The sequence below is a fragment of the Pongo abelii genome, chromosome 20 (genome assembly GCF_028885655.2).
Source record: "Pongo abelii isolate AG06213 chromosome 20, NHGRI_mPonAbe1-v2.0_pri, whole genome shotgun sequence".
NCBI classification, from domain to species: domain Eukaryota; kingdom Metazoa; phylum Chordata; class Mammalia; order Primates; family Hominidae; genus Pongo; species Pongo abelii.
In genome coordinates this window covers 48,049,013-48,076,909 of record NC_072005.2, presented here as the reverse complement: position 1 = coordinate 48,076,909, position 27,897 = coordinate 48,049,013, and the positions used below count along the sequence as shown (strand labels likewise).

Sequence of the window (27,897 nt, the reverse complement as noted above, 5' to 3'; positions counted from 1 at the left end):
GAAAGATGAAGGCAGCCAGGCTGAAGGCAGGGGACAATGAGAAAGAAAAAACAGTGCGGGGCAGCTGCAGCTGAGGCAGGTGGGCAGGACTGTGGGACAGGAAGGAAGGACCTCACACCTGGCCCCCCACCCCCCAAGGCTGGCCATGCCTGGCAGAGTACGAGGAAATTGGCCAAGGCCCTGGTGTGTGTGGACTGTGTGTGGAGGGTGAGGTGGCGGTGTGTGGTAAGGAGGGATGTACTGCTCTCCCTGCCCCTGTGATCAGGTCCCAGTCGGCTCTGGCTGGTCCCTGAAGCTACCTGAGATCATCCCTGTCCATTCATCCTGTCCCCTCCCCACCCTGTCTCACAGGGGCCCAGAGGAACATGGAAAAGGCTTGAGCATCCCTGACTTCTGGCCTGGGGAATGGGGAGAAAGGTGTGTATGTGTGTGTTTGTGTGTGTGTGTGTGTGTGTGTGTGTGTGAGAGAGAGAGAGAGAGAGATCACTTTGGACGTGATCCCCTTTCAGTTTCTTTCTAGCTTTGCCATCTCAGAGTCTAGTGCGTTACCAACTCCCCTCCACCACTATCTGCCGTCTGCCTTTTATCTCTCTGGTCTCCTTTCTGTCTCTCACTCTCACTCAGCCTTTCTGTTCCTCTCTGTGCATTGCCCCCTTTCTAGTTCTCCCTGCCTCTGGCCCCCGTTCTCTCTTTATCTGCGTCTTCTCTCTGTGTGGCTCCATCACTGGGTTTTCTGCTCTGTTGTGTGCTCTTTCTCTGTTTCTCTCTCCATCTCTCCAGTCTCTGTCTCTGTGTCTCTCTCTGTCATGCTCTCTGCATTTGCCATTCCTCTGCTCTTTTTCTCTGCCTTTGCCTCCTGGTTTTGGTGTCTGTGTCCCTTCTAGTCTCTTTCATCTTCTGTCTCTGCTTCTCTGTGTATCTCTCTGCGTGTCCCTCTGTCTCTCACTCTGCCGTTCTCTTTCTCTTGTCGTCTCTCGGGGTCTCTGGCTGTCCATCCCTGCCTCTGTGTGTGTCTCTCTCGCTCCCCCTCCCTGACCCCCCTTTTTTTTCCTGTTTCTAACACCCACACTCACATCCTACCTCTGGAGTAATTGCTTTTGTCTGGGTTGGACTGGACTTGTGGTGGGGGGAGGGCGGGGGGAGCGGGTGGCGCTGGGGGGGTTGGGAGGGACGGAGGTCGCTTGGTGGAGTTGAGGTGGCATCTACCAAAGCAGGGGTGTTGAGGAGCAGAGATGCAGCTTGCCCAAGGTGCTGGGGGGGCGGGGGCCTGGGCCCATCCTGGCAGGAGTCTGGGGTCTCTGGCAGGGAAGGGAAAGAAGGCAGGCAGGCCCTGACATTGGGATTTGGAGATGATGTAGTGATAAAACCGGCTAGCCAGTGTCTCCGTGGCAGCCCCTGCTGCCTCGCCACCCTCCCCCACTCAGAGACTCAGGGTTGTAGCCTCTACACACACACACTGTGCCGTGTACACCAAGTCACCATGACACACACAGGGACACACCCAGAGTCTCCAGCCCACTTGTGGAAACACACTCGACCATCGGCACACAGGAACACACAGCATTACATAGACACACAGAGAAACCGCACGGACTCTCCGACACTCATGAGGAGAACCTGCTTCCAGTACACATAGAGACCACCGCGCAGATCCCCGAAGCCACGCAGCTGCCCACAGGCACAGGCATGGATCCACACGGGACCCATGGAGGCTCACGCACAGCAGCATCCGTGCTCAGACACACTCTGGCAGGGGCACGCGCACGCCAACATGCACGGGCATCCCAGAGCACATGGGAACACATAGCTACCCCATTAACTGGGGACAGAGGAGATCCCTGAGGTGCTCCTGGGATACATCCCCAAGGGACAGACAGAGACTTAGGGATACCCAGGGTGAGGGAAATACTCATGGAAGTGCATACACAGCCACCCAGTGCTCCTGGGACACATCCATGAACTCGTGTTCACACACAGGCATGACTCAGGGGCCAAGATGCTCGGGTATATGCAGTCCCAGAATCCCCCATCAGAGCCTGAGGACACATGCACACCCTCTGTCCATGGCAGCTCACACACCACAGACCTCTTGCTGGAACCTCCTGTCCAAAGCCGCACAAGCCTCCCAGCCCCACCACACATGTGCAGGCCAGACCCTGGGGTGAGGCCAAGGCAACTTCTACCCGCAGGGACCCAAAGGCGGGGCAGCCGGCAGCTCTGGGGGTGGGCGCAGGCTGGCCTGAGGGTTCGCCCCACTGTTCTTTGTGTCCATTCACCGTAGCCTACTCCAGCACCCTCCCAGACCTTCCCCTGCCTCATGGGCTCAGGACAGTGTCTCTCTGGACCCACAGGTGCCCCCTGCCCACCTCCCAGAGCTCTGTCCATCACACACCTTCAAAGGGCCCCATCTTCCTGAGCTGCTCCCAATTGAGGGGATGCCTGCTTTCTCCCAGGGGGCTTGTCCCTCAATTTATCCCAGCCCCCTTACCTGAAACTGTGGCCCCCATCCCCATCTGCTTCCTTGCCCACTCCCATACTCACCCCCTCTCCCGGCTGTCCAAGCTCTCAGCCTCCCTAAGCTCTCCTGCTGTAGGGGAGTGGTGGGGGGTGCCCGGCCCCTCAGAGGCCTGGGTAAGGGGTACATGATGGTGGGGGACCTGGGTGCGGCTCCGGGAAAAGGAAGCAAGGCAAGCAAGGGAGAGAGAGAGAGGCAGAGGCAGACAGCCAGCCAGCCGGCTTTATATCCCTGCCGTATTGATCCACCATGTCACAGCCCCGGTCGATAGCCAGCCGAGAAAGAGAGAGGGAGAGAAGGGAGGGGAGGTTTGGGGGAGGGCAGCCGGGACCCCTATAGTCCTCGGCCCATCTAGGGTCTTCTTGACAGGCTGTGGGGGCATGTGTGAGCCCATCCCACCCCCTCCAAAAGAGGCCCGCCTTATTCTCCCCCTCTTCCTCTTGGCTGCGGCCCTCTCCCCGAGAGCCACCTCAGCCTTCATAGGAGAATTTAAGCACAGAAGATCTGCCTGTTTCCTTCTGTCTCTTTGGAGGCTCCTTATCCCTGTGGGCATGGGGGCTCACAGCTGTTCATTGCCTCAGCTACGCTTTGCGCCCCACAGTCGGGCTGGGTGGATGGGAGGCCCTGACGCAGTGTCATGGGTGGATTGTGACCAACCAGAGTGTGAATCCTCCTCCTTCACTGTGGCCATGGGCAAAAGGGGAAAACTGTCTGAAGGCCTCTTCCCCAGCCACTGCTAGCCAGGTACTCAGGAGCACCCTGTCTATGTTGGTTTCCTGCCCTTTCTGACGGACGTTAAGTTTCTTCCCACAGCTGTGCCAGGCCAGTGCTCGAGGTCACATTTAGACTTTTTCTCTTCTGGCTTCCTCCCCTGCCCACTGGCTTAAGAGAGGAGAACGCTTAGCCTCACTTTTTCCTTAGTCTCCTCTTCCCTCTCCATAGAACCTTCTACCATCTGCCCCCACCAAACCTCCCCTGACCTGGGTGGGGAAGGGCAGGAAGGAAGATGTCTTCCCTTAGTAGGAAAAGAAGTGAGGGGAGAGACTCTGGGACAGCGCTGAGAACCCTGGACTCGGACTGTCTCCCCTCTCTGGGCCTCAGTTTCCCCCCATCCCCATCCGAACCTGCCCAAGCTGGAAGGTTTGTATGGCTCTGGGATCCGTAGGGATTGGTACAGATGGGAGGCAGGGCCATCCAGAGGGTGAGAGCAGGGCCAGAGGGGTGCCTGTTGCCCCTCCCTCAGCCAGGACTGCCCGGGTCCCAGGTGCGTCCCCCCAGCACCCAGCTCCCCAGGGCTCCAGTTCTTTGTCTGTCCAGATCCTCCTCTCCTCCCAGCCCAGCCTCCGAGAGGTTGAGGAATCACCTTAGCCTTGACCCGAGGGGGAGGGCAGAGGAGGGGCAGGCGGCCCCCACCCCCGCCTTCTGCCCCTGGCCATCCCCACAGCCCCTCTCCTCCCCGCTTCCCTGAGTACCAGACCATCCCGCCAGCGTCAGGCCGATGTTCCCTTTGTTAGGAAGGGGGAGGGGAAAGAGACAAGCTGAGGGGACGTGGCCTGACCCCCGACCTCTCCCCCTCCCTCCTCCCATCTGGGTCCCCAGGGCCTCAGAGCCCCCTTGATGGACAGTTCTGACCATCAGCCAAATGGCTCCGGGAGTGAGCAGGGGGCCAGGTAGGGGGGAGGGGAGGAAGGCCTGGCCAGGGCCCTCAGCCCACCGTGGATATGTGTGTGTGGGTACTCTGAGGTTGGAAGGAGGCCCCTTGGAGGGGTGGCAGGGGGAGATGGGCACCCACAGAGGACAGGCTCTAGGAGGAGCCTGGTTGGATTAGGGGCTACAGAAGCAAAGTGGGGCTCATCCCAGAGCCAGCAGTTCTGGGCACCCTGTGGATAGGGGCCTGGCCCAGGCAGATGCCCCCACTCCACCCCCACCCGGCCTGCGGCTTTGGGAGTGCAGCGAGTTTTAAAAAAAATTAAAAGAAAAAAAAAAAACAGGAGCAGGAGAAGCTGGGGGAAAAAATATATAAGAAAAAATATAATAAGAACTAAGCGGTGGCTGCAGGAGAAAGAAAGGGCAGGAGGCAGGGAGGGGGGTGCAGGGGGGAGGGCGGCTCAGGCCCTGGTCGCTGCGAAGGCCGGCCGCCGGCCTCTGCGCTGAGCCCTCCGCGTCCCCCCTGCCGGCCCCCTCCAGCCCCGATCGATCCAGTTTCTTGGCAATAAAGCATTTTTATTGTCAGCTGCCCTGAATGCCAAATGTGAGGCTGGTCCTGCTCCCCCCTCAACCTGCTTCCTCACCACCCCTCCCCCAGCCCTCTCCACCCCCTCCCCTGCCATTCCCCCCACCGCAGGATCAGCATCGTCCATCACCAAGACCCCCTCCTCTTCCTCCTCATCCATGTCAGCTGCAGTGCCCGCACATCTTCAATAATCCACCAAGCCCTCCACCCCCAATCTAGGCCTCTGTGCTCCCTTCCCTAACCCCAAACCTGCAGAGGAGCAGAAAGGTGGCCATGGGATGGGTGGTCTTGAGGGGCACAGGGATGGGTAGGAGGAGGTACAGGAGGGTGTTGGGGTCACCAGGCAGGGAGACGATGGCCACAGGTTGAGGGAGGCATTGGCCAAAGTCAGGATAGCCAAAGCCTGTCCCTCAGCAGCCAGCAGGGGACAAGAACAGGTAGGTTGTCTGTGGGGACCAGGCACTGGAGAGGGGAGACAGACTGCAGCCCCTCTGCCCCTGGTTACAGCACTTCAGCTCTCGGTCCCCCAGGGCCTGTCTCTGCCCCTTCCACACTGAACTTGGCCCTTTTCTTTGGGAGGCAGCTGGGTGCAGGAAGAGAGGGCCGGGAGCTGGACACCTTCCCATGCGTCAGTCTCAGCTCTGCCCGGAGCAGCCCCGTCAGGGATGGGGACGACACCACACACCCTGCCGGACTGCTGGTGTGAGGGGCAGAGGAGAGGGTGTTGGGAAGCAATTTACAGAAGGCCCTTGTGGCCCCACCTCTGCTTGCTCTTCCCCCTCCCTCCCTCTTTCTTTTCTCTCCTGTTTTCTTTGTCTCTCTTTCTGCTGTTCTCTGTCTCTGCCTCTTTATCTGCATCTTCCTGTCTCTGTCTCTCTGTTTGACTCTGACTCTCTTTCCTTTATTGCTGCCTCTCCCTCCAGGGATTTAAAAACCTCCATACACTTCTCTGTTCTACCTTGATAGTCCCCAGTTACTCTTTCCCTACACCACTCTTTTCTCTGCCCTGCTGCATGCTTTTCATTCTGTCTTTTTCTACCCTGCCTGCACCCCACATCCCTTGTCTAGCCCCATCTCTCTTGGTTCATCTCCCCTCCCACAGCCATAGAAAGAAGCGGAGGCTCGGGTCCTTGGAACATCAGCAGAACACGCAGAAAAAGGGTCTTAAGCCCCTCTTCTTTCTCTTGGCAGTGTCAGTGTCTAGGGGAGTTCAAACAAGTCTACACTCGCAGAGATAGAGCTGGGAACTGAGGGGTGGGGCCCGTCTGTCTGCCACAGACGCACTGTGCGGCTTTGCTCAAGTCATGCTGGCCCAGAGCCTTGGTTTCCCCTGAAAAGCGAGCTGCTCCAAGGGTGTTTACGGCCTCCCCTGCGGATTATGTTGCCTTGAAAGCCCACGGTCCTCTGTCTCCTAGGAAGGGAGTTGAGGGCAGGATCTTCAGGCTGGGGAACATGGTCACCCCTCCTCTCTCCTCATGGTGGCTTGGGAAGGTGAAGCTGCAGACGTGGGCAGGTCTAGGGTGCCAAGATTTTTCCTCTCGGTCTGGGCGGGAGCGAGGCCCAACCAGGGTCATGCTTTAAGGAATATGGGGGGTGGATTCAGGACGCCTGGGTCCATGTCCATTGTCAGCTCCCCAGACCAGGGGCCGTGACATCACTGGTGTCTGGTTCATTGCTTGCCACACAGACGGGATTCAAGGGACATTTGTGGAGCAAGTGAGGAAGAACCCGTGCAACAGTAGAGGCTGGGGCGGGGTGGGGTGGGGAGGAGCAAGTCCTGAGTGGGAGGCACAGCCGGAGGAGCAGAGGGATTCAGACATCTTTGGGTTGAATTGAGGGGAAGTTGACAGATGGGGGCATTTGGAGGAGGAGGAGGATCTCAGGATGACCCTGGGTGTCCTTTCCAAGCCTCACTCCTTCACCTAGGACCAGTCACCTCCACCCGACACCAACAAGCTCTACATTAGTGCAGCTTTCACAGTTCCCCACCTCTGGCCTTACAGCTACCTGGTTTGCGGAGGGGAGTAAGGATCTCTGTGTTAGAGAGATCCCTGTGATGCGGGAAGACGGCATTTGTGTTTCAAAGGTGTGTACAGACCCACGTATTTACCCACATGCTATATGCTTGCTTACGCCTGAAACAGTGCTTACTTTTCACCAGTTATGAATTTTTTTGGCATTACCGTCAAACAAAAGTTTTCCAATTAGTACAAGGCCTTCCTAATAGAAGACAGAAAGGTCCCTCTGGGCCATGTGGGAAAGGCCAGGGTGTGAGCACAAGAACCAGGCGTCAGCTGAGGCAGGGCTGGGTGGGTCTTGGGATGGAGATGAGGTTGGCAGGATCAGCTGAGGAGTATGAGATTTAGGCCAAGGCCAGGAAACCTGGAAAGAGGTGAGGGCTTTGGGGGTGAAAGATGAAGAGGCAGGCAAGAGATCAGGGGATGCTTCTCCTACAATGACCATTTCGCCACCTCCCTGGCTGCCTGAGGAAGGGCCCCTGGAGAGGGGCTGCTCTTTGGAGTTCAGAACATGTCCAGGTTTCCCACTGCCTGCCTTGAGAAGGCAATTGGGCACAGATTTGGGAGTCCCTTTCCATCTGGCTCCGGCTGCCCCTTCTGTGAGTCCTCTCTGACTGACCGCTAGCCTCTTATCATCCTTTGCTCATGCTGTTCCCTCACTGGAAGCGGAACCATTCTGGCAGCTGCTTATGGACTGCCTTCTGTGTGTCAGGCCCTCAACCTGTGTTCCTGCTGACCTCCGACCACCCTAGGCTGTAGGCATTTTCATTATTCCCAACTTAGCAGATGGGGACATTGAGGCTCAGAGAAGGGAAGTGACTTGCCCAAGGTCTCTAGCCAGTGAGAGTTAGAGACAGGACTGTGATTCTGGCTGGCCCTCTGAATTGGTTCCATTCATGTTTGTCAAGAGCCCACTGCTAGGGGTCAAGCTCTGTTGGAGATGCTCAGGAAACTTGCCTGCCTCAGTGTGAGGGGTACAAATCCCGGCTCTTCCATGGACTCACCATGACACCCTGGGAAGGGGGCTCCTCCTGTCTGAGCCTTATTTCCTCCTCTGGGTCATAACTACTACCTCATAGGAGTCAGGGAAAGGGGAAATACAAAACGCAGTGTCACCTGACAAATGGCCATGCCTTTCCTGTTGCTCTTCTCTCTGACTCCTTCCCATCCTCTAGGTTCCAGGTCTTTTAAGCTTTTGTATTTGCAGAGGATTTTTTCCCAACGCACTGTCAATATTCATTGACTATTTGGATCCTCACCACTACCTTGTAAAGGAGGAATTATTATCTTGATTTTACAGAAGTGGAAACTGAGGCTTCGAAGACTTAAGTACTCTGCCTCAGGTGCTTGTCCCCATGCAGGATCCATTTAAGTCATTCATTCCACCTGTCTGTTGAGCACCCACTATGTGCCCGGCATTTGTTGGACACTAAAGATGTAGCAGGCAGCAGAACCAGCACAGCGTACTTTCATGGAGTTGACAACTAGAGAAGATGCAAATCTTTAAGTGTAAACATCAATCAAATACAAAATCAGAAACTGATAAGTCTATCCCAAAGAATAGACTAGAATAGGGAGCCAGGAGAGAGGGCAAGGTATTTAAGCCAAACCTTAAAAGATGAGTAGGATTTAATGGGGCAAAGAGCACAGGAACAGTGTTCCAGGCAGAGGGAATGGCACATGCGAAGGGCCTGGGGTTGCAAAGAGCATGGTTTAAAGAACAGAGAGGAGACAGCATGGCTTGGAGCAGGGTAGGCAAAGAGGAGAGTGATGGGGGAAGAGATGAGAGGTGTCAGCAGGGGTGAGATGACATAGGACTTTATAGGTTGGGTTAAGTGATTGAGTTTTATTCCCAAATGCATGGGAAGCCCCTGGAGAATCTTAAGCAAGGGAGTGACACCACCTGGTTATGTTTTAGAAAGACCCTCTCTGGGGGCCAAGGAGAGACGAGACTATCTGAGACAGGCATGGAAGAAGGGACACCTTCGGGGAGGAGACCACTGAAGTCACTCAGGCCAGAGGTGGTGGTGGCCTGGACTGCAGTGGGAGGAGTGGAGGAACCAGAGAGCGCTTTTGGAATTGGTGACAATATCAAGGCTCAAAGAAGTGGAGAGCAGACAGTGAGAGTCTGACCCTTCCAAACCTGAGCTTTTCCTCTTACCAGGTCAGGTGCTACTTTTTCCCTAGGAGGCTGCAGGAAGCCTCCATGAGGCAGGTGCATGGGTTGCTTCTATTTAATGTTCTCCATGTGAACCCTAAAGTGCCTGGTTGGCACTGAGAAGTTTGTTGCCAGACCGGGATCTTGCACAGATGTGAATGAGGGGCCTTCCCTTAGGAGACTCCACAGAGGAGGTGAGCTCTGAGTAAGGTGGTGTAGGGAGCGAGTAGATTTGAAGGTGTTGGCTCCCCTCACAGCTGGTCTTTCTGTATGAGCTTGGAGAATCTGCTAGGGCCCCACAAAGTGGAGCTGGGGAGCATTGTGCAATCTGCATCCCAGAGTTGTTGTGACTCAAGGTGGGCAGGTGATGTGAAGGCACTCAGTGAATGGTTCATATTGGCAGAAGGCCATAACTGGGGACAGGGATGGGAGATACATGGATGTCTCAGACAGCAAAGCCCAGGTCCAAAGCCAGTGTTTCTGCTGAGCCAATGGGACAAGGTGGGCAAGGGTTTGAGGGAGAGGAAGAGAACAATGGATGGCAATGTGGACTTTGGAGTCCAGCTGCCTGGGTGCCAATCCTGGTTCCATCTGTGTCTCCAGCCAAATGATTTAACTTTGCTGGGCATCAGTGTTTTCCTCTGTAAAATGGGGATGTTAACAATGCTTTTTTGTAGAGTATTGAGAAGATTCAGTGAGAAAATGCTTCTAAATATTAATAGTAGGTGGAGGGCTTCTCTTTAACTTGTCTAAAGCAGAACTCTTTTTTTTTTTCTTTTGGAGACGGAATCTTGCTCTGTCACCCAGGCTGGAGTGCAGTGGCTCAATCTCAGCTCATTGCAAGCTCCGCCTCCTGGGAAGCAGAACTCTTTTTTTTGAGACAGAGTCTCGCTTTGTCACCCAGGCTGGAGTGCAGTGGCACAATCTCAGCTCACTGCAACCTCCGCCTCCCAGGTTTAAGTGATTCTTCTGCCTCAGCCTCCCGAGTAGCTGGGATTACAGGTGTGTGCCACCATGCCCAGCTAATTTTGGTATTTTTAGTAGAGACAAGTTTCACTATGTTGGTCAGGCTGGTCTTGAACTCCTGACCTCAAGCAATCCACCGGCATTGGCCTCCCAGAGTGCTGGGATTACAGGCATGAGCCACTGCGCCTGGCCTAAAGCAGAACTCTTGATTCCCTTTCCCAAGTTTTTCCAGGAGCTTGTGTCCATCTCAGTAAATGGTTGTCACGACAACAACCTAGACTTCTTCCTTGATCCCTCACTTTCCTTCAAATGTCCAGAGCTCAGAGTTTGCTTCAACGATGACAGGCACTGTGTCTCATGTGATCTGGGCCAATACAGTTCCATTAAGTTAAACTCCTCTGAATCAATGTAGAGCACCTTCTGTAGGCAGGGCCCTCTGTGGATGCTGCTCAGGGTCCGCACAGTTCTGAGAGAGGCACAGAGAGGTTGAGTGGCTTGCTCAAAGTTGCACAGCTAGGACTCAGCAGTCTTTGCAGAGGCTGAAAGAGGCCAAGGCCACTTCTAATTCTTGAGCCTCCTAGTGTACTAAGAACGAAGGAATACTGAAATGGATTTACAGACCTGTGCTTTTAGCAATGACAACAATAAAATACCACATTAACTGACATTTATAAGGTCATTTCAGGATTTATTAAAACAAAATTCATAGTATCTTACAGGTGGTGTGGTCTGGCAGTGTCATTCAACTGTAAAGTAGAAAATACACATCTTGTTTTAATTTCATCCCCTCAGGAATGTGACACACCGGCCAAGTGACACATAGGCCACACCTAGCCCCGCAGCTGGGACCTAACTACCTATTTATGTGACTCAGCCATCCTCAGTTGCTTTTGCAGAGATGCAAGAGGCCCAGGACCTCACGGACTTTGGAGGAAGAGAAACGTGCATGTGCTCAATGTAACAGCAAGGCCTGGGGCAAGAGAAGCTGGGCTCTGGAATTGGCCTGCCCATGACTGACTCTGGGCAAGTCCTTGCCCTCTCTGACCCGCCTTGGGGTGCTCCTCTGAAAAGGGGGTGGATAATAACAGCCCCTGCTTTAGTGGATTGTTGGGAAGATGCCAAAAGATGATGCAAAGAATGCACGTAACACATGCCTGCACAGAGCAGGTGCCATGTAGCTGCTCTTGTTACTTAGTAGAATAGTGGGATGGTCTGGGGGCCTGGGACATCGAGGCTTGAGAGCTCCTCAGGAGCATGGCCAAGCTGAACCACCCTGTGTCCCCAGCTCCTGGCACAAGGTCTGGCACAGTGGGCCCTCCCTGAAGATGTGGAACTGAATCGTGTGGAAGAGGCTGTTGCCCAGGCTGAGCAGGAGTGGAGCACCAGGGGAGGACAGGGGAGCTGAGTGGAGGGCCTGGCCTTTGCCTTCTTCTCCCGCCTTGTGAGGCCAGGTGGGCACTCCCATTAGCTCCCTTTTGCAGGGTGTGGAGGTCATTGCCCCTTTGTCAGCTTCTTCTTCAATAAATCAATACCAAGCACCTCCTGGGTTGCAGGTGCTGGAGACACAGCAGTGAAGAGGACAGACACAGGCTAGTATGATTATTATCATGGTTCTAATCTGAATGGTGAATGTGGGTTCACATTAACTCGTTATTAAAAATAAGTAAAACAATAAATGAATGGATAGAGAAAGAGGGCTCCATCCAGCCCAGTGATGGGAGTACGCCGTGAACCAAGGATTATGATTAATCCAATTTTGTGCACCTGGGATCCTTCTAAAAGACAGGATGAGACGTAACGAGACACACATGCTGCCTGTGCTGGCATAAACGTTCAGGTTGGGGGAAAAGAGGTAATAAACAAGCACGTGACACGAGGCTTGAAGGTGAGACAGCAAAAAGTGCTAGAAGAAAGTGCAACCTGGTAGAGGACATAGTGATGAGAAGTGCCATGTGACAGGATGTCAAAAGGCCTCTCTGTGGAGGGGGTGTTTAAGTGTAATTCTAGAGTAAGTAAGGGGACGAGCCTTAGGAACACCGGGGGAAGGACTGCACTGGGCAGGAGGAAGGGCAAGAGCAAAAGTCCTGAGGCAAGAAGAAACGCGGGCGTGGATTGCAGGAACAGAAAGGCAGACAGCTTGGAGGAAGTGAGTGAAGGAGGTGGGGAGAGAGGAGTTGAGGCAGGCAGGGGCCCTTCAGAATGAGGCATCTTGAAGCTGGCTCGCTTCGCTGGCTTTCTCTGTAGCCTCCCAAGCTTGGGTTGTTAGTACCCTGGACAGCGGCCTTGGCCCTCCTGAGCGCTTGCCGTGATGGGTGCTCCCTACTGAACACACAACTTATATTAAGTCTGTTTCTGGGCAGTGAAATGGGGATAGGGAAACAGATGATATCGCAATGATTGGCCCCTGCCCACAGGAAGCGCACAGTCATTGGACAAGACGTTAATGTACAGTTTAATGAATTTTTTCTTTTTTTTGAGGCAGAGTCTTGCTCTTTTGCCCAGGGTGGAGTGCAGCAGCATGATCTCGGCTCACTGCAACCTCGGCCTCCAGGTTCAAGCCTTAGCCTCCCGAGTAGCTGGGATTACAAGCATGCACTACCACACCCAGCTAATTTTTTGTATTTTTAGCAGAGACAGGATTTCACCATGTTGGCCAGGCTGGTCTCAAACTCCTGGCCTCAAGTGACCCAGCCTCAGTGTCCCAAAGTGCTGAGATTACAGGCGTGAACCACCACCCCTGGCCAGTTTAATGAATCTTGATCGAGGGAACATCTGTGCATTCACCACTTGGGTGGAGATGTCAAAGGCACCCAGAAGCCCCACCCTGTGTGTCCCTTTCCAAACATACTCCTTCCTCTCTGCTGGAGGTAACTACAATTCTCACTTTTGGGATAATCATTTATTTGATTTTCTGCATGTGTATCATTTAATATGTTCTAATTTTAATTAAAAAAAATGAGTACAGGCCAGGAACACTGGCTCATGCCTATGACCCCAGTACGTAGGGAGACTGAGGAGGGAGGATCGCTTGAGCCCAGAAGCTCAAGACCAGCCCATGCAACATATTGAAATCTTGTCTCTACCAAAAAGTACAAAAATTAGCCAGGTGTGGTAGCATGTGCCTTTGGTCCCAGCTACTCAGGAGGCTGAGGTAGGAGGATTGCTTGCTGGGGGGTGGCAGTTGCAGTGAGCTGAGATTGCACCACTGCACTCCAGCCTGGTTGACAGAGTGAGACCACCCTGTCTCAAAAACAAAAACAAAAACAAAAAACCCCCCAAACCCCAAACCCCCACCAAAAAACAAGTACAATCTCATTACTAAAACTAAAGTGATGGCCGGGCACGGTGGCTCACGCCTGTAATCCCAGCACTTTGGGAGGCCAAGGCAGGAGGATCATGAGGTCAGGAGATTGAGACTATCTTGGCTAACATGGTGAAACCCCATCTCTACTGAAAATACAAAAAATTAGCCTTGTGTGGTGGCACGTGCCTGTAATCCCAGCTACTTGGGAGGCTGAGGCAGGAGAATCCCTTGAACCCAGGAGGCAGAGGTTGCAGTGAGCCAAGATCACATCACTGCACTCCAGCCTGGGTGACAGAGTGGGACTCTGTCTCGAAACAAACAAACAAACAAACCAAAACTGAAGTTACTACAAAAGAGCTTATAATTAATTACCTTCCAGACCATTTTTTCTGCATTTGCTTAATACTTGTGCACCCATAGAAAAGATACAGTTTTTAAAAATAGATGTATGTGTTTTACATCAGTGATATCAAATTGTATAAATTGTTCTGCAACTTGCTTTTTCACTCAACGGTGTCTTGGAGAACTTTTCATGTCTGTGTCCATAGATCAGTCTCATTCTCTTTCATAACCGCATAGTATTCCTGAGTATGAATGTATTATAATTTACTTAGCCACTGTCCTATCAGTGGCATCTAGACTGTTTCTTATTTTTCTCAACCTCAAATCTTGATGTAGTTAGTGAACATGTTTGTTCTTAGGGCATGGTGGCAAGTATTATATTTAAGATTAATTAAGTTCCTGGCCAGGCGCGGTGGCTCTTGCCTGTAATCCCAGCACTTTGGGAGGCCAAGGCAGGTGGATAACTTGAGGTTGGGAGTTCAAGACCAGCCTGACCAACATGGAGAAACCCCGTCTCTACTAAAAATACAAAATTAGCCGGGTGTGGTGGCACATGCCTGTAATCCCAGCTACTCGGGAGGCTGAGGTAGGAGAATCGCTTGAACACAGGAGGCAGAGGTTGTAGTGAGCCAAGATTGTGCCATTGCACTCCAGCCTGGGCAACAAGAGCAAGACTCCATCTCAAAAAAAAAAAAAAAAAGATTAATTAAGTTCCTGTCAGCCAATGTTACTGCCCCCATTTCACAGATGAGGGGCTTGAGGCTTAGAGAGGGAAGTCACCTGCCCAGGGTCACACAGCAAATGAATGGAGGAACCAGATTCCAAACCCTCATCTGACTGACTCCCAAACTAGTCATGTTCACCTGTATAGATGGTTAACCATCTGCAGGGCAGTTGTCCTTACCCAACAAACATTCCTGGAGCCTTGGCTAAATGCAGGCCCAGTGCTGGGCGCTGAGTCTACAAGAACATGTCAAACTGAGCCCTCTTCTCAAGGAGCTCACAGTCTGTAGGTACAGCCTCATTGGGAAGTGATTCAGTGCAGTACAATTAGTGCTAAAGCCGGGGGATACTGCCTGGAGCTGTGGTAAGACTGAGGTCAGGGAAGGCTTCCAGAGAGAGGAGATTTGAGCAGAGGCTGGTGTGTACAGAATTTGTGGCAGACAAAGCAGGCATGAGGGATGGGACACATAGGGGAGCCCAAGTTATTGAACAGAGGAGAAAGGTGAGCTCTGAGGGTGAGATAGCTGAGGAGGTTGAGAGGCACCATATCTACTTGGGTTTGGAGAGCCAGCCTTGGATTTTATTCTGTGGACCATGGGTGCCTGGAAGGATTTATTCATTCAACAAGTAAGGTTCAAGCATCAACTATATGCCAGGCACTGTTAAAGCACCAAGAATACCACAGTGAACAAGACAGAAAAGGACACCTGTCTTCAGAAAGCTTACATTTTAGAGGGTGAAAGAGACAGTAAAGCAAATAGGCGGCAATTGAATTTCAGAGTGCTCTGAAGGAAATAAAACTGGGAATGGAGCAGAGCATGACTAGGGAGGGTTTCTCTGAGGAGTGGCCTTTGAGCGGAGTCTTGAAGGATGAGAAGGGGAGGAGGTGGGGAATAGCATTCAAGGGTTGAAGGCCCCATGTTGGGGACAAAATTAGCTTCCTCCAGTGTGGCTGGGGTGTGGTACTTCCGTGGCCAGCGGGGAGGTCCTGCAGGGCCCTGGTGGCCACAGTAAGGGGAGTGGGTTTGTCCTGGGGGCAGCAGGATTGGAGGGCTCTGGACCAAGGCCATGGGCTCTTGCTTTTCAGCCTTTGGACAGCTCCCTGCGCTGGGATGACAGCGGAGGCCTCTGAGCCTGCAGAGTTGGTGCTGCGCCAGTGGGAGCTAGAGAACAGGAAATGTGCACGTGGGCTGTGGAAAGCCTGGGGGCAGCAGCAAGGGGGCTAGGGGCTCCTGGGCCAAGGGCGGAGCCTCACCGAGGAAGACCCAGGGCCAGGCGCCTGCTCCCACGGGTCATTCAGAGACCCTGGTGAGCACATGGCAGTGGATGCCAAGGGACCTTGTTCCTGGGGGATCTGCAGTCTGAGTGAGACTCACACAAGCCAGGTTGAGGAGCAGTGAGCTCAACAAAACAGCTGAAGCACAAGCTTTGGGGTCAACAAGCCTCTGGGTTCACCCCAGCCTCATTGTGTGACTGTGGGCCTCAGCATCCTCATCTTAAAAGTGAGGATGATAATGGTCTCTCCCTCATAAGATGACAGTGAGGAGTAAGTGCGTTGCTGAGTATACCCAGCCAGGGCCTCCTTAGAGTAGGTTGGCCATGCTTTACCTCCCTATTTGTCAGTGGCCAGTTGAGCCATCAGTCCATCTCACCCATTCTTGTTTCTTTCAAGCTATAGAATGTTAGAGCTGGAGCCGGGCCACAGTGGGTCATGCCTGTAATTCCAGCACTTTGGGAGGCTGAGGTGGGTGGATCACTTGAGGTCAGGAGTTTGAGATCAGCCTGGCCAACATGGTGAAACCCTATCTCTACTAAAAATACAAAAATTAGCTGGGCATGGTGGCGCATGGTTGTAGTCCCAGCTACTCAGGAAGCTGAGGCAAGAGAATCACTTGAACCCAGGAGGCAGAGGTTGCAGTGAGCCAAAAAAAAAAAAATAATAATAATAAATAAATAAATAAAAGAAAAGAAAAGAAAACAATGTTCAAGCTGGAAGAAGTCTTAGAGTGCTTCTCCAGCCCATCTCAGACATATATCTGGGGAAACTGAGGTCCAGGGAGTTCAGGGGGCTGGCCCTAGGTCACTAGAGGGCGAATTTCAGAACAGGGACTGGTTGGTCTTCTTTTATTTGTTTGTTTGTTTTTCAGAGACAGAGTCTCGCTCTGTCACCCAGTCTGAAGTAGAGTGGCATGATCTCAGCTCACTGCAACCTCCACCTCCTGGGTTCAAGTGATTCTCCTGCCTCAGTTTCTCAAGTAGCTGGGACTACAGGCATGCACCACCATGCTCAGCTAATTTTTGTATTTTTTAGTAGAGATGGGGTTTCACTATATGTTGGCCAGGCTGGTCTTGAACTCCTGACCTCAGGTGATCCGCCCTCGTCGACCTTGCAAATTGCTGGGATTACAGGTGTGAGCCACCACACCCGGCCAGTTAATCTTCTTTTATCTTCTTTAAGCCACATCACAGTGCTTCTTTTCTTAGATGAGGCGAACTGGGAATTCTGGTGGATGTGGAAAATTGGCTGTGGTGGGGAGATATGATGAGGAATGTTTGTGTCCATGTGAATTTGTTAAACATCTGCTGACTTCCTGGTCCACAGACCTTGCTTCTTGGAAGATGCTGCTTCCTGACTTTCCCCCCAGAACTGACCCAAGTGTCTTCCCCCTGCTTCTCTTCTCACTGTCTTTCAGTGATGGCCTCGCATCCACCCAGCCACCCCAGCCCAGCACCCACTTCTCATATCCTGTTCCTGTAGACTCCAGCTTGAATATGTATCCTCATCCTAATCCTCATGGCTCCTTCTCCCCTGCTGCCTTGGACCACTGTCCCAGCCTCCCCACTGGTCATCCTGTCTCCAGATTCCATGCTACCAGCCTGTCCCCGCATTTGTCCCCAGTAGAACTTCCTTACACAGAATGCTTCTGTGCATAAGCCTTCCACCTGCAACTTCAAATCCAACCTCAAAGGAACTTGAGGACAAACTTGGGAAAGCCAAGTTTGTCCCCACCTTGGGGTCTTCAACCTTGGCAACCCCCTTGAATGCTGTTTCCTACCTCCTGCCCTTCCTCTCATCCTTCAGGACCTCAGGTCCTACCTTGATCTTTCTTACCTGAGCTTAAGCTCTTCCACCTGCCCCAATCTTCTGTGGCAGGAAAGATACTTTAACATACCTCGACCTCATTCTTGACTTCTCCGTGACTCCCGTGCCCCACATTCAGCCAATCACCAATTATTGCTTCCTGTCATCATCACCTGATGGTGATGTGGAACTCATCAGCTTCCTCACGCTGACCGCCACACCCCATCCTCTGGTTCTTCACTGCGGCTTCCAAAGCAGCCAGGATTGTCACAAAAGTGTTCATAGAACCATGCCACTCCCCTACTTGAAACCTTCTCAGGTGTCTCACTGTTCTTGAAGTCCCAAATTCTTACTTTGGCCTGCAAGGCCCTGTGCAGTCTGGCCCTGGCCGCCTCTCCACCTCACACCTCGTCTCCTATCTTTTCTTCTTTTTTTTTTTTTTTTTTTTTTGAGATGGAGTCTCGCTCTTTCGCCCAGGCCGGAGTGCAGTGGCGCGATCTCGGCTCACTGCAAGCTCTGCCTCCCGGGTTCACGCCATTCTCCTGCCTCACGTCCGGAGTAGCTGGGACTACAGGCGCCCGCCACATCGCCCAGCTAATTTTTTGTATTTTTTTTAGTAGAGACGGGGTTTCACTGTGTTAGTCAGGATGGTCTCGATCTCCTGACCTCATGATCCACCCGCCTCGGCCTCCCAAAGTGCCAGGATTACAGGCGTGAGCCACTGTGCCCGGCCCTATCTTCTCTTCTTTGTTCACTCTGCTCCAGCTCTATAGGCCTCCTTTCTGATCCTGGAATTGCCACACTGTTTGCTGCCATGGGGCCATCGCCTCCTCTGTTCCCATTGCCTGGAGTGTCTTCCTTCACACTCTTTGCCTTGAGAATACTGTATCTAATTGCTACGTAAATGTCACTTCCTTGGGACAGTTTTCTGCAACATGCCATCCTTTGTTTACATCAGGTATCCTCCTTCTACTTTTTTTTAAGAGTCAGGGTCTCTCTCTGTCACCCAGGCTGGAGTGCAGTGGTGTGATCGTAGCTCACTGCAGCCTCGACCTCACGCAATCTTCCCGCCTCAGCCTCTTGAGTAGCTGGGACTACAGACGCACACCACCACACCCAGCTAAGTTAAAACAATTTTTTTTTGTAGAGATGGGGTCTCAATATATTGTCCAGACTGGTCTCAAACTCCTAGTGTCAAGCGATTCTCCCACCTCAGCCTCTAAAAGCGCCAGGATTACAGGTGTGAGCCACCATGCCCAGCCCCTCCTCTACCTATTCTTGAAATCACTTTTCCTAACTTAGAATTACATATTTATTTGATGGCTTTTTATTTTTTATTTTATTTATTTATTTTAGAGATTGAGTCTTGCTCTGTCACTCAGGCTGGAGTGCAGTGGCGCCGTCATAGCTCATTGCAGCCTTGAACTCCTGGGCTCAAGTGATCCTCCTGCTTTACCCTCCAGGGGAGCTGGGACTACAGGGGTATGCCACCACACCCTGCTAGTTGATAACTTTAAAAAATTATTTCTCCCCCAAAGAGTAAGCTCTATGGGTTGCTTTTAACCACTGTATTCTCTGAGCTTAGCAATGGCTTGGCACATAATAGCATTTATTGGATATTTATTGAATGATAAATTACCAAGGTATTTTTATCCACTCCAGTCTTCCTCTCAGACTGTTAGCTCCTTGAGGTCAGATTTTAGATCTAGCTCACCTCTGGGTCCTCAGCTCCCGGCACAGGGCTTGGCACTGAGGGACATGAGGAAATGTTTGAATTGAAGGAAATGGGGAGGGGTTGGCCCACCTTCAGCCAGGAGCTGATGGGATCAGGAGTCCAGTGCATTGCCGAATATCAAGAAACTGACTCGAAGGCTGTGGGCGTTGGGCTGTGAGCTGCAGAGGTATTCCAGTGTTGCTGACTGGACAAGAAGTGGCTGGCTGTTGCTGTTGTCTCCTGAAGGATGGGGAGCATTTCACGCCTCCAAGAAGGAGCTCCATAGCTCAGTACAGAGAGATCAAGCTGTCAGGGGGACAGACCTGGGCTTAAATCCTGACTCCACCACTCATGCTGTGTGACTTGGGGCAGGAGACTTCACCTTTCTGAGGCTCAATTTGTTAGTAAAATGAGGATGATAGCAGACCTTTACCTCCTCAGACTGTCATGAGGACTTAGAAATAATGTATTTGTTCAAATAGCACAGAGTAGGTCAGGCGCAGTGGCTCACGACTGTAATCTCAGCACTCTGGGAGGCTGAGGCGGGTGGATGGCTTTGAGCCTAGGAGTTCTGAGACCAGCCTGGGCAACATGGCAAAAACCATGTCTCTACTAAAAATACAAAACTAGCTGGGTGTGGTGGTGCACGCCTGTAGTCCCAGCTATCTGGGAGGCTGAGGTGGGAGGATGGCATGAGCCTGGGAGGCAGAGTTTGCAGTGAGCCAAGATCGTGCCACTGCACTCCAGCCTGAGTGACAGAGCCAGACAGTCTCAAAAAAAAAAAAAAAAAGGAAAGTATAGACAGCAATGCTGTGGTGGCTGCTTCTGATAATGAAGACAAAGAGGAAGATATATTTTAAGTCCCTGAATGCTGGATACTCCTGAACAGAACTTGACTTTGACTTAGGGCTGCTGGAGAAGCAAAGGGGCACTTCGGGTCTAGAGGGCAAAGCAGGTGTGTAAACAGGAAATAGGCTTGAGGTCATGTCTGTAATCCCAGCACTTTGGGAGGCTGAGGTGGGTGGATCACATGATCTCAGGAGTTCGAGACCAGTTTGGCCAACGTGGTGAAACCCCGTCTCTCCTAAAAATACAAAAATTAGCCTGGCCTGGTGGTGTGCACCTGTAATCCCGGCTACTCGGGAGGCTGAGGAGGCATGAGACACGCTTGAACCCAGGAGGCGGAGGGTGCAGTGAGCCGGGATTGTGCCATTGCACTCCAGCCTGAGCGACAGAGTGAGACTCTGCCTCAAAGAAAAAAAAAAAAAAGAGCCTGGACTTTAAAAATAAAGCTAAAGCTTAATTTAATTTTTTTTAAAAAGGGGAAATAGGCTTGAGCCTAGAAGCCAGGAAAGTGGGCAAGAGTGGCAAGCAGTGTCTAGGGTGGGCCAGAGCTGAGGCTGGGCATGGTTTGAGGGTCTCTGAGGCCCACTGAGGGACCACATGGCCCTGCAGCAGAAGCAGACACACATCTCTTTGTGTATGTGTTTGTCTGCCACCCCTATCATCCTGTTTTTCTGCTTGTTTGGGTCCCTAGGTTAGCTTTCCCTAATCCCCCAGAGGCTGCCTCTGGCCTGGGCGCTGCTGAAGCCCCGTGTGCTTAGATGCAGCAAAGAGACTGGGCAGAGGGAGGTGGGTATCATTGAGTCTTGGGCCCAAGTTCATCTCCTGGCCCAGCCATGGACTCAGAGTATGGCCTGAGGCTTGGTCTCCCTGTCTCCTGCCAAGCTAGGGGTCTGAGGGGCCTCTCTGAGCTCCCACATGCTACAGCCCTACAGATGAGGGCAGTGCCTATGGGGAAAGAACCCTTGGGTTCCCTCACAGAGCAAGGATGATGCTGGGGGCTGAGTAGAGAGATCGCCAAAGCAGCAGGCATTCAGAGAGAGGCTGGGGAACTGAGCCACAGGAGGGTCCCCAGGGGTGGCCAAGAGGAAGAGGCCATGGCTGGGGGGCCCTGAGGGGTGAAGAATCTTGCTCTGCTGTCCCCAGTGGGCTGGCTGCTCCCCCCCACCACTCCCCACCGGGCCCCCGGGGGACCTCGCTCTAATAATGTATTTGATCGACTCGCTGGCCGCGTACAAGCGATTATTGTCTTGTCGGGAGTCAAACGTATCGATCCGGCGAGAAATATGAGCGGAGCAATGGGGCCCGCGTGTCAGTTACCAGCCCCGCTGGCCCTGGGGAGCCCCCTACGTCTCCTTTAATTACCGCTCAGCCCTGAGCCCAGCCTGGCCTCCGCTGTGCCGCCTCCCTCCCAGCTCCCTGCACCTCAAGTGGCCCCCACTGCTCCCCAGCTCCCATGCCCTACCTGCCTCGCTCAGCATGGCTCAAGGCCTCTTCTGTGGCAACGAGGCCACCATCCCCCCCTGCCTGAGCCTCCCCGTTCCAGCTGCCAGTGTGTTCCAAACTCTGCCCCTCTATCCTCTCTCAGGCAGGCCCATCCTCCTTCAAGATCCCCTCACCAGGCCCAGCTCTGGTCTGAGGCACTGAGAATGGAGCCAGCATTGGAGGCGAGAGGTGTGAGGTCATTTCATCTTTCAGGGAGCGTATACAGCCTTCCCCGGCTCCAGGACTGAACTGCAGACCTGGCCGCACAGGAAGTGGGTGGTCCTTCTCTGCTGGCTCTAGGGGGCTGGAATGGGGTCATGTCCAAAAGTGTGCTCCTGACATGGATGATGTTGAATCTGTCCAGGGTGGAGCATAAGGGTGGCTGGTGAGGTTTTGCCGCCCCCCAATGTCCTGTAGCCCCATTTCCAAGCCCCGCAAAACAAATCCTAACTGAAAACAAAGCTTACTGTGTAAATGTCGCTTTGAGACAAGGCTCCAGTATCCACCGCCATCAGGCTGCTGTCGGGAAGACCCTCATGTATAGAAATCCTGTGGCCAGTTGCTGTGTGGTCTGTGGATCTCCTCTGTGAAATGGCCTTTACAATACGGGATGTTGTGGAGTGTAGATGCCGGGAAACAGTCCCCTCTCGTGTACATATATGAGAACTGCCAGTCCTTCCTGTTGTGCCCACCTGCCTGCCTGGGCGTGTCTGGGTGCACAGGGCACATGTGCAGTCAGGGGAGGGCACTCCTGTAGTTCTTCCTGTAGTATGCTCTTTCTGAGTGTGCCTGTGTGTGAGTGGGTGCGAGTGGCCAGGAAGTATGCTTGGGCACATATGTGTAGAAGTGCCCTTGTGCCCATGGGTCCATGTGAGAGAGTAGAGGAGGTATCAGTATATGGGAGTGACCATCGTCAGCAGGGAGGGCTGGTGTTGGGGCCTGTGCACATAGATGTGTTCATGCACGTCTGTGTGTGCACACGTGTGTGTGTGTGAAGTGCTGGGGTCCATCTGTAGAAATACTTGTGTGTGTGAGGGTGAGTCCAGGCGTCTGTGCATGCACCTGTGGTTTAGGGGGCCCCCCAGCCATGGGACGCAGGATGTCCTGCGGGGCCCAGGCGGGCATGTGGGGTGTCTGGAGACGCCAGGCAGCCCCACAGCCTCAGTCCTCGGGCACCAAGAGGAAGAGGGCAGCGGACTCGGGCGCGCCTTTGTCTGAGCTGCGGTGTGACGGGAGTCCTGCGCCTTTGTGTGACCCTCGCAGGTGTGCGTGCGGGGGTGTTGGGAGGGTGTTGGGGAGGGGAGCGGAGGGAGGGGCTCCCTTCTCCGCAGCCGGCCCCGCCCTCCGGCCCATTGGCTGGGCGCTGCCGCCCTCTGGCGGGCGCGGAGGGAAGCGCTGAACTGGGAGCGCCGCAGCGCGAAGAGCCAGGCGGCAGCCCGGGGACCTGGTGCTCCCCTCCACTGGAGCCGCCTCGGGCGCCCGCATTTGGCCGGCGACTTATTGTAGCCCCAGGCCAAGTCCCTGACCCACCGTCCCCACTACCACTGCCCACGGGCACCACTTCCTCCCAATGGTGGCACCCAACAGCTCACCTGCAGATAGGTGCAGGGCTTGCTTGATCTTCCCTGCCGTGGCGTGCTTTTAAGCTTCAACGTTTCTTGGCTCTGGGACCTTGGGAAAACTACTGCTCACCTCTCTGATCCTCAGTCTTTTCATCTGTAAAATGGGGCAAATAAGAGTGACCACCACATTGGAGATGGCACCTGTCAAGAGTGAGGCACAGGGTCAGGCATCGGCAAAGCCCTTTCTCCAATAAGCTGCTGGCTACTGTTTTATTGTTGTTACTGTTGTGGACCCACCTTCTCTCCCAGACCCCCATTCCCTGTCCCACACTTGTTTGCCTCCATGGGGGCGATAGAAGTCGGGGGGCAACTGTTGCAGGCACCTCTTGGATCGCAGCTGTAGGAGTCGGCTCTTCTAGCCTGCTTATCCTCTGCCCCACTAGCCCCCACCCCCCAACACACACACATGATTTGGGGTGGGCCGGGCTGCCGGGGCGGGTCTGTGGGCCAGGGTATTTTCCCTTCTGAAGGGGGCGGACCAGCCCTGTGGTTTCCTCCCTGAGTGACTTCCGGCAGGGAGGGCTCGGCCCCCAGAGAGGGTGGGGAGATGACACAGTTGTTCCCCCAGCCCTGGCGGGGCGGGCAGCATGGTTCACTCCAGCATGGGGGCTCCAGGTAAGGGGGCTGGTGCCTGCGCCACTGCTCAGAGGACAGGCAGCACATTTAGGTTTGCTCTGCGGGCCCTCCCTGCTCCTCCTCCTCAGCTGTCTCCATTGTCCTTCTCCTCTGTACTCTAGCAACTCCCTCTCTCCCATGCCAGGTCCCCCCCAACCCCCACAGCTCCTCTTTGCCCTCCCTTTCCACATCAGACACCGGAACTTCCAACCTCTTCTCTTCTCTGTTGCCCTGTTCCGAAGGGCCTGGGGACAGGAGGGAGGGAGCTGGGTGTTGGTAGTGGGCCCTCATGTGGAGAACCAGTGGGGTGGGTGACATGGGCGATCCTTGGATAAGGGCTGCAAAGGGGTTGGAATGCCAAGTTGCTGGACTTGAGGGATGTCATTCCCTTTTGAGTGTGTGTGTGCACATCTGGTACAGGTGTGCGTGTGCATGTGTGTGTGCAGTAGTTCTGAGTGCTCTGAGTGGGACTGCTGTGTGCTTGTGAATGTAGGGGGCTGTTGTGTGTGGCATTGTGGGGTGATAATTGCCTGGCTCACTTCTTCACTTCATTCACCTCAGATGTCACCTCCTCGGGGCACCCTTCCCTGACCTCCCCATCTGAACTGGCACTGATCCTGTCACTCTCAGTCCCCTCACCCTGCTTTATCTTTTCTTCACGGCACTTATCACTGCTGGGAATTTCATTATGTGTTTGTGTGCTTATTAAATGCCTTCTCCACCAAATGTCAGTTGGCTGAGTGAACATTGTGCACCAGGCACTGTACAAGGTGATTTATAGCTGTTGGCTCATTTAGTAGAATGTGTACATGTCTGTATGGTGATGGCTATCACTCAGCAGTGTTGATGGGAGTCTTAAATGAGGTAATACATGTAGCATGCTTAGCACAGTGCCTGGAACATGGCAAGCGCTCAGCCCTTCATGCCTGTTTCATTTGTGGCTGTGTAGGCGTGACCATGGGCATGAGTCTTGGTTTGGTGTTGTGTGCTGTCCTATATGTGCCACTGTGTGCGGGCACCCCTGTGTCCTCCACCAACATGTATCTATTGAGTAGTTCTGTGTCGGGTGTTGGAAGTACAGTGGAAAGGGTAGCTCAGGTCTGTCCTCCTGGAGCTCCCAGTTTATTGGAGAAGACAGACCTGTCACCAATGACAGCACAGACAGGTCAGGGCTGGCATGGGGGAGGTCCAGGCAGAGGGATCAGGGCTGGGATGGGGGAGGCCCAGGCAGAGGGGTCAGGGCTGGGGTGGGGGAGGCCCAGGCAGAGGGGTCAGGGCTGGGATGGGGGAGGCCCAGGCAGAGAGGTCAGGGCTGGGGTGGGGGGCACAGGCAGAGGGGTTGGGGTGGGATGGGGGGACAAAGGTAGAGGGGTTGGGGCTGGGATGAGGGAGGCCCAGGCAGAGGGGTCAGGGCCGGTATGGGGGGCACAGGCAGAAGGGTCAGGGCTGGGATGAGGGAGGCCCAGGCAGAGGGGTCAGTGCTGGGATGAGGGAGGCCCAGGCAGAGGGGTCAGGGCTGGGATGAGGGAGGCCCAGTCAGAGGGGTCAGGGCTGGGATGAGGGGGGCCCAGGCAGAGGGGTCAGGGCTGGGGTTGGGGAGGCTCAGGCAGAGGGGTCAGGGCTGGGATGGGGGGACATAGGTGAGGGGTTGGGGCTGGGATGGGGGAGGCCCAGGCAGAGGGGTCAGGGCTGGGATAGGGGGACGTAGGTAGAGGGGTTGGGCCAGGACGGGGAGGTATTAGGGGATCGTAGGAGCCCTGAAAACATGTGATTTAGTTGGTAGAGTGTCAAGGAGGGCTTCCTGGAGGAAGGGGGTGTCTGAGCAGGGATACAAAGAATGAGTGGGTATGAGCAAGCAAAGGCGGTGAGGAGAGGGGTGGGATGAAAGGAAGACTATTTGCAGGGTGACGTGTTTATTTGTTGAGGTGACTGTGTATGCAACTGTGTATATGTATGTGTGTCCATACAGTGTAGACACAGAGATCCAGGGTGTCTGCTCCCACTGACTCGTTCCTGTCTGGGGTTAAATTGAGACCTCAGAGGTGCTGGGCAGTAGGCTAAACCCTTTACTTGGGATTTCTCACAGAACAGCCCAGTCTGGGAAGACTGGGGTGAATTTTCCCTGCCTGGACATGAATTAATACACTGTGTGGCTGTGGGCAGATCACTCACCCTGCCTGATCTCAGACTCCACACCTGTGAACTGGGTTCAGAGGTCAGCCCTGGCCATCTTCCAGGATGAGGTGACTCTGGGTGTATGTGTGTGCACTTGTGTGTGTGTGTGTGTGACTCTGTGTGAGCATGTGCATGTCTGGGTGTGTACCTCTGGCTGGACTGAAGTGACTTGGTGTGAGAATGTGTGTAAGTACATGTGTGCGTACACATGTCTGAGTCTGTGAGTGACTGGGTGTAGTATGTAGGGGGAGGGTGTGTGTCTATCTGTGTTCCACTCCGGGTGTGTGAGTTTGTGTACTTCTTGTGTGTGTCTGGCTGGCTGTGTGTCACTCAGTGTGAGAGTGTGTGTAAGTGCATGTGTGTACACACGTCTGGGTGTGTGTTTTGCATATATGCCTGTGGCATCATGTCTAGGCATGTGTCGTATCTGCAAACCTGTTCACATTCCTGTCTGGAATCTGTGCACATCTGTTTCTTGTATTGTGTTGGCCGGGGCCTTGCCTGGCTGTGGCCGTGGGGTGTGTACTGTTGGCAGCTCTTGCCTGCTGTCAGCGCAGCTGTGGGGCCACCTCTCTTGTTGTGTCTGCTACCCGTATCTCCATCCCTCCCTCCTGACAGCTCAGAAATGTTCACTCCCTTGAGGCCACCCAGGGACAGCTGTGGGGTGGGGAGGGGTGAGGTGCCGCTTCTGGGGAGGACGGGGGCTCGGCCAGCTGGGCCCACAGAGGTTCCCGGCAGCACCAACCTGCCCACAGGGGCTCCCAGGCCATACCCCTAATTGAAGCAGGCTGCGGAGGCAGAGGACCCAGGGGACAGGACAAGTGGGGCCAGGAGGGGTGAGGGGCAGTCCTTAGGCCCTCTATATTTAGCCCCGTTTTCGGTAAGTGCTAACGAGAAGCTGGCCTAAGTCTGCTAAAACTGGCGGGGGGAAATGCAGAGGAGAAGTGAAAGTCCGGGGAGGGAGGAGTGGGAGGGCAGAGAGGACCAAGAGTCCCAGGCCTGGGGCAGTCGGGCAAGCGAGTGTGAGCTCAGGGCTGGGCAGCCCTGGTTGAGGGGGTTCTGACCTGAGGAAGGTGGGATTCAAGGGGCAACATGGCTCCAAGGGGCCTGGTAGGGCTATGCATTGCTTTTTCTCTTTCAGTTCCCCTAAAATATTACACATTACCTATGATGAGGGGTGGGAATAGCCATACATAACCAATTTTGTGTGTGTGAATGAGGCTTTGAGAGGGGCTTCTGAAGGTGCCAGGGGATGGAGCACATTAGAATCACCAGGAGGGGGCTGGGTGTGGTGGCTCATGCCTGTAATCCCAGCACTTTGGGAGGCCAAGGTGGGCGGATCACTTGAGGTCAGGAGTTCGAGACCAGCCTGCCCAACATGGCGAAACCCCGTCTTTACTAAAAATACAAAAATTAGCCGGGCATGGTGATGCATGCCTGTAATTGCAGCTACTCGAGAGGCTGAGGCAGGAGAATTGCTTGAACCCAGGAGGCAAAGGTTGCAGTGAGCCGAGATCATACCATTGCACTCCAGCCTGGGTGACAGAGTGAGACTCTGTCTAAAAAAAAAAAAAAAAAAAGAATCACCTGGAGAGGCTTTTAAATATCTGGATGCCGAAGTCACACCCTGTACCACTGAAATCAGAGAGTCTAGGGTGGGAACAGGCATCAATATTTCTGTAGAGTTGAGTGACAGGTGATGGGCATCTCTGCTTGGGCTGACGCTGAGGCTGAGGCTGAGCCATTTGATGGACCCTCCAAGTCCATGATTGCTGGTGCCCTGGAGTCCCTGTTAAGGCGTCATTTGGCTTTTAGTCCACGATGGAAATGGAGCTCCCTGTTCATTCCTGGTGGAAATGATCTGACCCTTCTCTCAGATTGAGCTCTGACAGGGAAGGTGGAAAGAGAAAACACAAAGGGCAGCAGTTGGCCATTTTGTTGTGACCCAGCCAAGTGTGGGGCAGGGAGTATGCAGGGATATGTAGGAGTGGTTGGGATAATTTAGGGAGAATAAGAGTAACAGAATGGTGAAAAATTTCCCTCAAACCACTCTTGTCTTTCCAGCCACAGTCCCTGCAGAGGAAATCTTACCTTAAAGATTT

At 53.7% G+C, this 27,897-nt stretch overlaps 2 protein-coding genes across 10 annotated transcripts in view; one reads left to right on the top strand and one right to left on the bottom strand.

The window, feature by feature from the left end:
• LOC103888610 (CEA cell adhesion molecule 6) overlaps positions 1-27,897 on the bottom strand; it is a 913,736-nt gene that overhangs the window by 508,043 nt on the left and 377,796 nt on the right. The window lies entirely within an intron of this gene.
• The window catches only part of POU2F2 (POU class 2 homeobox 2), an 89,971-nt gene that overhangs the window by 21,969 nt on the left and 40,105 nt on the right, over positions 1-27,897 (top strand). For 4 of the 9 annotated variants that reach the window (XM_054540532.2, XM_054540527.2, XM_054540530.2 and 1 more), the window contains exon 1: positions 23,510-23,620. The exons of 1 other annotated variant lie outside the window; for it this stretch is intronic. In XM_054540532.2, coding sequence (XP_054396507.1) covers positions 23,593-23,620 — 28 coding nt within the window. In that variant the 5' untranslated portion in view covers positions 23,510-23,592. Of the gene's footprint in view, positions 1-22,792; positions 23,621-27,897 lie in introns of those variants that run through there. 4 more of the 9 variants (XM_024237147.3, XM_054540531.2, XM_054540525.2 and 1 more) reach the window with 4 other exon arrangements.